The following is a 9,541-nucleotide window of genomic DNA, read 5'->3' on the forward strand; positions in this document are numbered from 1 at the left end:
AGGAACTCGTGTGAGTTGAATATTTTCACACTTTGTATTATTGTTCTCTATAGTGAAGCCTGTGTTTGATTTTATTATTGTATTATTGTATAAGTAAGCACATCGTGAGTAATGTACAATCCTGAAACGAAATGCTTGGTAATTAAGTTAGGTGGTTCTCATGTTGCCTATTTTTCATATTAATTTCTACAGATAAATGTCAAAAGCTGTAAATCGAGACACAAAAGGCAAACATGAACACTCCTATCTATAATGATTATGAGGTCATATTAACACCTGCTGTTATGAGGCTTAGGAGGTGAAGCCCAAAAAGGCTTGGGTACGGTGCCATGAAGGTAAAATAATTGTGGCGAAAGGATGGAAACTAAAACTGAATAACTTTTCCCCAGACAAATTCTTTATCAAGTTTAGTCCTTATGCTTTCTGGTTGTTGTTTATTTATTATCTGCTCTAGCTTTTCCAACTATTTGTTCACAGATATGCTAAAAATAATGACCCAATCCTGATTTCAGTTAAATGCTAAAGTTGCTGTTACCTTGTCTGTGTTACGCTGGCAGAACACCAGGTGCTTTCTGATCGGATGCCGTCGTGCTGTTGATGTTTTTAGTAATGTGGGTGAACTGTTCTTTTAACTAGACCGCCTGACAAAGTGCTTTTCCTTTTAACTCAATGACACAATGATTTGTAACGCCATTCTAACAAAGGCACAAAAACAATAACATCACAATTTCTGCTGCTTGTAAGTGGTAATTAGTTCTTTATATGTATGTTTATAGGTAGTCTAAGTACAGAAATCAGTGTAACACAAACACATTGAAATATGTATAATATTAATATGATATAATGTTAGAAATTACAATGAAAGAGTTAATTACCAATCTGTTTGGCTGCCAGAAGGAGGCTCCTCAGTTCTTGACTGGCAGCTTGCTGCTTAGCTTTGTCCTGATGCTCGGTGCAGAAATGGACAATCTTCTGCCACGTTAGGCCCTCTCTGGCAAACAGCTCCCTTCTCTTCAGTCGTTTGGTCTAACATGAGCCACAGGGATAAATACAATTACATTTCAAGAAAGAGAGAGCACTTGCACTCACTGCTCTAATAATCACTGGTATTTCTAATTGCTCACATAGCCTTAGCTAAGACCAGAGTAGCTGACAATTTGCAAAATATATTGTGCCGATATTAAGTAAACACAGGATGGGGTGCGACCAGTCACTGAGATAAAGCGGTTCATCTTATTTGTTTGGGGTTTTTTTGCTGTAAAATGAATCAAGACTATGCCAGCTTTCTGTGGTTGCCTTGAACTCCAGCTGATTCTAATACATCATTTTGAGCAAACTGAAGAAAAATACTAGAAACTACTTTTTTTCCATTTCATTTAAAAAAAAAAAATCATCAAGTACTTTACATTCATTTTTTTTCCCTCTCACAATAGATACTGCAAGTTCAGTCATTTTGGGCAGGGTTCATCTCAACAAAACCCAGAGAGACCCTGAACATTAGAAGATACAAGGGATTTCATTTGATTGGCTTTGATTTCAGCCACCTTCAAATGAGATATTAAATTAGTATCAGTTATGATTCTGTGTTTGTTCTTAGCCAATAGCCATAAATATTCTTTGACATTGAATATTGTCTATTCAATATTATATGATCCATTAACAGATGAATGGAGTCATGTAGCACAAAAGCTTGTGCATACTTGTAAATATTAGGTTCCTCCAGTTGAGAGAAGCGAGGGAGGCAAAGACCGCGAAGAAGCGAAAGATAGAGCGAGTGTAGTGTCAGAATCATAGACTTTATAAAAGACATCACCCACTGGTTTGTGGACTACAAGACTTGAGTTCAGCATTTTAAATGTCACCATCTTGATTTTTTTTTTAAAAAAAGACATGACCGGATGCGACCATATTTGGACGAGAGGATGACGCTTGCTAGCTTGGTTAGCAAGGTGCATCCGTAAAACTCAAAACTAAATATACTTATTAGAAATAGGAACAGCCGACGCCTTCTCCACAGAGCGGATCAAATTTACACAGTGTAGCGGATACAAGCCGTCTCTATCCTGATTGACATGTTGCCATGGTAGAGACTTGTCAATCACAAGACACAGGGTTCATACACATGTTGACCAATGAATTATTTCCATGACTTTTCGCCAAACTTTAATGACCGAACAAAGAAAAAGACCAAGCTAGCTCCACACACGGCCGTCCAAATATGGTCACATCTGGTGCCGCTGGTTAAAAAAAAATAAAAATCAGCATGGCGGCGCCCCAGTATCCTTTGGGCTTGATCCACAACCTGGAGGAGGAACTTTGAGTGTATTAGTATAATATTATAACAATGAATAAAGTTAATTTAATAGTAATAGTCAAAATTATGCTCTATCGTTTATTCCGTTGGGTCGCAAATTCCACACTTTACGAGGGGGCGACGCTTTGCGCCGCGGTGAAGTTAGTTTTACGTTGGATATTCGACAGACAGCAGTAGACTGTTCAACGTCAAAGAAACAAGCGGGAAGCTTCCGGTCAGCAAACCGCCGCAAACTCCCTGAAACCTGCATTCTCTTGAACGGCCAGCAGGGGGCGACTCTTCTGGCTGCAAAAAGAAGTCCGGTTCCATTAGAAATGATGGTGAAAATGTTTCTACTTCTCAGCTGATTTATTCCCTCAGTAAACTCTTTCCTGATGAGTTTATGGTCTCAGTCGCTAGTTTCAAGTCTTCTTCAACACAGCATGATGTTCGTTTAGTAAATTATGGTCCCATTTAGAGGAACAGAGACCAGGAAGCAGAGTAGGGTGGGATTATCTATGATTAGCAAGTCGTTACCATGGCGACCTGCCAATCAGGTTACAGTGACTCGTACCCACGGCACTGTGTGAATTTATGCAGCGCCGTTGAAAAAGTTGGAAAGAGTCGGCGGTTCACTTTCTCTGGTGAGAAGGCGTTCCCAGCAGTCGACTAAAAACAAGGCCTAGTATGTTGCAGGCCACATTTTGGCCTTGGTCCTTGCTCAAAAATTCACAACCATAGAAAAGTTTGTTCTCATCTTGAACCGGATCAGCAGATTAATTCCATACCCGATATGTTATGATCCACTAAAGCTAGGCGAGACGAGATGAATAAATCAGAGCTTTTGTTATCTTCTTTAAAGGTGATTAAAAAAATGTGAGTGCTCTCTTTTGAATGTTAATTATCAGTGGGTATCTGCCTAATACTGCTCTACATGCATTTCTTTTTCTGGGTACGTGTGAAATGTATGTTTGTTTCTCTCCTTCTCTACATATCTAACCCGGTAAAATCCTTACCTCGGATTCCAGATGTTTCAACGCTATAAATTTAACTCCGATCTTAACTACCATAACTTTTTGTTGGAAGTTGGAACATCATTCATTTGCCAATCTGGGAATTATTGTGACTCTCAGGCAATGAGATATATGGCCATAACTTTATAAACCTAAAATGACAGTGTTGCCTCGTTTTTTTGTTTCTGTTTCAGATGATTTGTTTCTTGTCTATGTTTCAGAAACCTTGACACTAACATCTTTTACTTTATTACTGGTCAGTCAATATAGCTAAATTAGCTTACTCTCTAAGTTCATTATCCATTCTGAGTTCTCCACTACCAGAGGGAGCTTTCAAACATGTCAAACACCCTGTGATAAAAAGCGCTCTCTGAATTTGGCATCAAAAAAACACTTTAATTTCAATAGTACATGTGGACATATGCCCATGACACAAAACCATATTTTTCTACCTCCCAGACTGATGAAACATTTAAAATGTGGCATAGGTACAGTTATACAACAAGGACGATCTGATTGGTCAACTAGACATTTAGAACATAAGACTATGACTTCCTGTTAGCTTCCTGTATTTCTTGCAGCAGTTAAAGTAACATTTATACAAGCTGCTCTCCCTCGCGCTCCTCAACCTCTTGTTCCTCCTTTATACCTTTACCTCATACATTTTGTCTCCTGCCACCACTTGATCGTCCCTGTCTGTGCAGACTGGCTGTAAAATAATTATTGTCCAGGGACGCACAGGAGGAGGAAGCATTGCCCGCTTCCTTTTGGCGCTAATGTTAACAACTGTACTCAGAGAGAGCGAGCTGGTGTAGGTACAACCACAAGCAAATCTGGCAGCAAACACACTGATAATCTACTATAAAACAATATAAAAGGATGATTCTGATTGATGATGTCTTGCTTGCCAATCCTTTTGATTTCTCTGTCCCTCTCCCCGCTTTTCTCCCAGAGTTTCAATTCTCCCCTTCCCATCTGCCCATATACTATAATTGCATAGAAATAGTATCACTGCTGTTAGTTATTGTGTTTCTTTAAATGACACGCAGTACTGTGCAAAGGCTTTAGGCAGGTGTGGGGAAATGCTGTAAAGTAAGAACGCTTTCAAAATTAGACATGTTAATATCTAATTTTTGGCAATCAAAATGCAGCGTGAGTGAACAGAAGAAAAATCTAATATATATCAGTACCTGGTGTGACCACCCTTTGCATTCAAAAACAGCATAACTTCTTCTAGGTACACCTGCACAAAGTCAGAGACTGTATTAGCAAGGTCTTTCCCAGCCAGACAGGGGTTTCCAGATGCGTTGTCCAAGCTCTTCTAAAGAAGCAACGGTGAGGACAGTGGTCGGCCAAAGAATGTTACTGCAGCAGATTAAAGACACATCATGCTTCCTTCCCTTCGCAATTGGAAGATGTCCAGCAGTGCCCTCACCTCATAGCTGCAGAGAACAGCGGGACCAACGTACACCATCTACCTTCCAGAGAAGTCTGGTCAGAGGTGGCCTTCATGAAAGACTTGCAGTTAAAAATCCTCCGACATGGTAACAAGGCCAAGTGACTCAACTATGCAGGAACTGAGGTGCAGAAAAATGGCACCGGATGCTCTGGACTGATGAGTCAATATTTGAAATGTTTGGCTGCAGCATAAAGCAACTTTTTCATCGACGAGCTGAACAGCGGTACAAGAATGAGTGTCTGCAATATTGAAGCATGGTGGAGGTTCCTTGCCAGTTTGGGGCTGCATATCTGGATTTGCTCAGAATGAATAGTCTCCTCAAAGCTGAGAAGTGCATCCTTTGCGGTTTGCTTGGCCAATAGCGCTGTAATTCGCGACAGCCTTACTGTTTACTTACTTCTCATTTATAAATATAATCCCTTAACATGTCTATTTTTGAAAACAATCTTATTTTACAGCATTTTTTCCCCCACACATGCCTAAAAGTTTTGCACAACACTGTACTTATTCCACATATTTGTCAGTTGGCAGACACACAGAAGCAGGAGAGAAGCCCCGACTCGCAGATCATCACTCAACGCCATAAAGGTCCTAAACAGATCATGATCGGCCTCTAACGTTACATAGGCAAAACACAAATACAGATTGAAGCAGACTATTTCATTAGATAAAAACATTTTGTGGAGTTTGGAAATGATCAGCCAACATCTATCTTTTTCAATACAGTTTGATTTTTGGACTTTACTCTCTGTTCTCCGAACTCTGTTCAGCTACTAGACCCTCTCACATTCTCCATTAGCTCTGCTGGTGAGTCGCTGACATGGTGCTCCAAGCTTAAAATCCACGTGAAGCCCGCAGACGTAGTAGCTAAATCTGTCCATTGGGAAAAAAAATGTTTTACAGTAGAAATCCAGGTTACAACAACACTGACCGCAGCTAACGAAATGCAGTCCACTAACACCATAAAACTACTGGCACAACACAAACTCCACGTGAGAATAAAAACAACAATTAAGTTTTATGTGCTGAAGCCCATCGGGCCAAACAAGATTCAGATAATAAGCGTACGAGCACACACCTGGTTGCAATCTTAAAACCGCACCACAAGTGGCTGCTGAAAACTACATATTGCCCCTTTAAGTTCTACGTAGCTTGAAGGGACTACAAACTTTACACAACCTTGTGTTTTATATGATAAATAAACAACCTTGATGCCGTGAACTGCCCAACAATACATTTTGATGATCTTTTATTTTGTTGATAACCATTGTATAATCGCAATAATCCAGTTATTGGCGGGAAACAGTGGCTGTAGTATCATTGTGTTCGATTCCAGTCCACGGTGTGAGAGTGACTTAGTATGTGCAGCTCCAGAGCAGAAGACACATGTCATGATAATTTATATGCTTATATTATATAGCTTTAAAAAAACACTGTGCTGTGAAAGTGCTTAATGTGTTGTTTTAGTCTCTTGTTTTTTTGTACACACTACACTTGTGATATTCAAGTTTATATTATGACAGCACTAGCTTCCAGTTATCCATTAGCCGGCCTCACCTTCAGATCATAGAGCTGTTCAGGAAAGTCCTCCTTTTTGCTGACATTGGAGAAGGAGCGCAGTGCACCTGTGAGCCGTGGAGGAGACATCTTCTCTGATGCTCTCACTTATACACTGGTTCTCCAGCTGATATCTATGACAGACAGACAGACAGACACAAAAAGTAAACTGAAGTACTGTTTATGTCTGATTGGCATAGCCAGCAATAGCTCAGCACATCATTATCTAAATACACCCTGAACTCCATACAGAAAGGCTGGCAATTTAAAATCGCAACCTCTAAACGAGAATCATACACATAAGGTAGGACATTATTAGCAAATGTAACACAACTTTAGGGTCTTTGTATGTATTCGGCATAACAACAAATCCCAACATAACACGTATCGGCTGTTAAAAATGAATGTAAAAGAATGTAAGGAAGTTAGTTAACGTTATGTTTACTGGAGAGTAACTGTGACACCGGCTTTAACCGTTAAATTATTATGGCAAATAAGACTGCTTGGTAAATGGGGTGTGCGCCGAATAGAAGAGTGGATACTTTCGATTCATCCAAGACCCGAAATTATCTTCTATCTTCTAAAACGTACCGTTACGGAAGTTATGATACTAAAATGATGGTGAAGTCAGGTGTTTAACGACCTAAAGCTATCGCCTCCGACAGGAAAGTTAACGTTAACGTTAATTTTAGGGCTCGCGCCAGAGAAATTGTGCTGTTCTAACGGTTTTTTTTATTGCACAACCGATGACTTTTCTTAACGTTACGCCACTTTTACTAATCTTTAATGAAGCAAAATGAAAGACGTTGCCTAAAAAGTCTGTATTGCTAGCTAATGTTAGCTTGTCAGCTTGTCTGCTAATTCCGCAGCCGTATTAGCTTAGATACTGTGACGAACTGTCAATATAATACGAACTGCGACAAGTTTGAAGTCCATTAGTCAAGGTAAAACTTTATATTTCAATAGCTACCTTCCAAATTGCCTTGTAGAATGGACTGTCGGTCGCATGTGAGTGGCCCCGGAAACGTTAGATGTCAACAGAAGTTGCTTGAACGCTAGGAACTATGGGTATTGTTGTTTTTATGACGAATGCTGACAATAAGGGCATAGCTTAAAAGACTACATTACCCAGTCATAAAAAGCAGTGCCACATCGTCACGCTTTTACTTAAACCGGCGTAACGTTACACAGGACCGGACCATGGACCGGTGTTATGCCGAGTTTTGCCTGCCTGCCGAGAATTGTATGCACCTCCAAATACTGCTTTTAAACGCTGTAATATTCTTAGTGGGGTCCATCAATGGTGTTAAATGACTCGAAGTAGGCTATATATTTTATGAACGTTTAGAGTCTGTAATATTTTAATACACTTAGCAGAAGTACCGTTCTTTGACATTCAGTAAATTTAAGTGGTGATAACGCCGTTTGATCAATGAGCACAGCAAAGGACCTAAAGAGGTGGATGCATTATTCGGCAGATCAAAAGTTGTAGGCTACCTTCCGAGATTTGCACCCACCTCTGCATGCAATTCTCGGCAGGCAGGCAGAATTCGGCAGAACACATTATGATATTCAAATTAAGTTTAATATGAATTTGTTTCTAATAACTTCAGAGTATAACTGCCCCACCTTTTGCTTTTTTTGGAAAATTTTCAGAAAATGTTGGGAACTGAAGCTGTGGTTGAGATACAGTGTCTCCACCACTAACTCTTTAGTACAGGTGTGACGAGACCAGGGTTCGTGTTATGTGGGAGCCAGTGGATAAGGAGGTCTGAGCTCCCATGGAAGCAGTAAAATGATGCATCTGTGAATCACAAATGATGTATTTTTCATTGTAATTAGTACCTACTAGCATATTATTTACATTAAAAAGATATACATACTGAAATTAACATACTTTACGAAAGAACCACGTTGCGCATCGCATGACTGACGGGATGGCTGCACTTCTCCACCATCAGCCATCCTCGTGCACACAGATTTGACAGGTTGAGGCCGCGACCCCCGAACATGAACTAAGTTTTAGGCTATTGTATTACTCTGTATTGGATGCAGCTTATCTGTTTAGTATTATTGGCTTTTTGATGCATCCTCCAATTAGTAGAATGCTACAGATAATTGCTACTGTGTGCTGGCAGCCAGTATAAATAATATCAAATAATAACGCTTTAATATTATACCTACCCGAAAGGGCAGAATACGTCTCTCCTTGAGCAACAGTCTCTGATGGAAATTTTCAGGCTATTGAAACTTAAACTTTGTTTGTATCGCAGACATCTGGGCAAGTAGTGGACTTGCTGTGTGTGTGTGTGTGTGTGTGTGTGTGTGTGTGTGTGTGTGTGTGTGTGTGTGTGTGTGCGTTTGCTTGTGTGTGAGAGGGAAATGTTGAATCACGTAATAAGCAATGATCTCTCTCTCTCTCTCTTTAGTATTTATTTCTTTATTTATCTCCGCTGGTAACAGTAGGTTAGAGACCTCCATAGAACTCAGATTATATAACTCGAACCCTGGACGAGACACTCAACCCCACAAGAGGGGGCACGAGATTGGGTTCATGAGGTCCAGACGAGACAAGATTTCAACACTATTTTTAAGATATATATAAAAAAATATATATAAAAATATTTTTAAGCAATGCTGAATTATATGCAATTTGAAACAGTTAATTTCCTGCGTTCTGGTGAATTTTTCTGCACCAATTTATGGTGGAAATACAGTATTTTTATTCATGTAAAGGCAAACACAAAACTCAGGTGGGAGGTGCCAATTCAAAATCTAAAACTATAACAGAAATATGCAGCTCTGAGGCTTTCTGTGTTGCTTTCAGATATGTTTTTCCTGTAGATCAATATTTCTCATTTAATCCCTGCTGAGTCCAGTTTGGGTTCAGGAGGCAGACACCATCTCCACATTTAAGAGTAGGCTTAAGACTTTCCTCTTTGATAAAGCTTATAGTTAGGGCTGGCTCAGGTAGTCCTGAACCATCCCTTAGTTATGCTGCTATAGGCCTAGACTGCCGGGGGATTTCCCATGATGCACTGAGCTCCTCTCTCCTCTACTTTCTCTCCCTCTGTATGCAACCTCATCCCATTATTGCATGTTACTAACACAACTTCTCCCCTTTCTGGTAGTCTTGTGCTTTCTCGTCCCTCTCCTCTCTCCTCCTATCACTTCCTGCAGGTTTTCTGGCTCTGGAGCTGTGGAGTCTGGATCTGTGGT

General features: G+C 40.0%; 1 protein-coding gene across 1 annotated transcript; it reads right to left on the reverse strand.

Moving 5' to 3' along the window:
• Positions 1–867: 867 nt before the first annotated feature.
• LOC123968628 (activating signal cointegrator 1 complex subunit 3-like) lies at positions 868–7,436 on the reverse strand. The gene is made up of 3 exons (XM_046045495.1): positions 7,293–7,436; positions 6,323–6,456; positions 868–1,026 (listed from the first exon to the last, which is right to left on the reverse strand). Exons 2-3 carry the CDS (start codon positions 6,410–6,412, stop codon positions 868–870), a joined length of 249 nt encoding a protein of 82 aa, XP_045901451.1. The 5' UTR covers positions 6,413–6,456; positions 7,293–7,436.
• Positions 7,437–9,541: the final 2,105 nt, after the last annotated feature.

Source organism: Micropterus dolomieu, linkage group LG03 (genome assembly GCF_021292245.1).
Source record: "Micropterus dolomieu isolate WLL.071019.BEF.003 ecotype Adirondacks linkage group LG03, ASM2129224v1, whole genome shotgun sequence".
Taxonomy (NCBI): Eukaryota; Metazoa; Chordata; class Actinopteri; order Centrarchiformes; family Centrarchidae; genus Micropterus; species Micropterus dolomieu.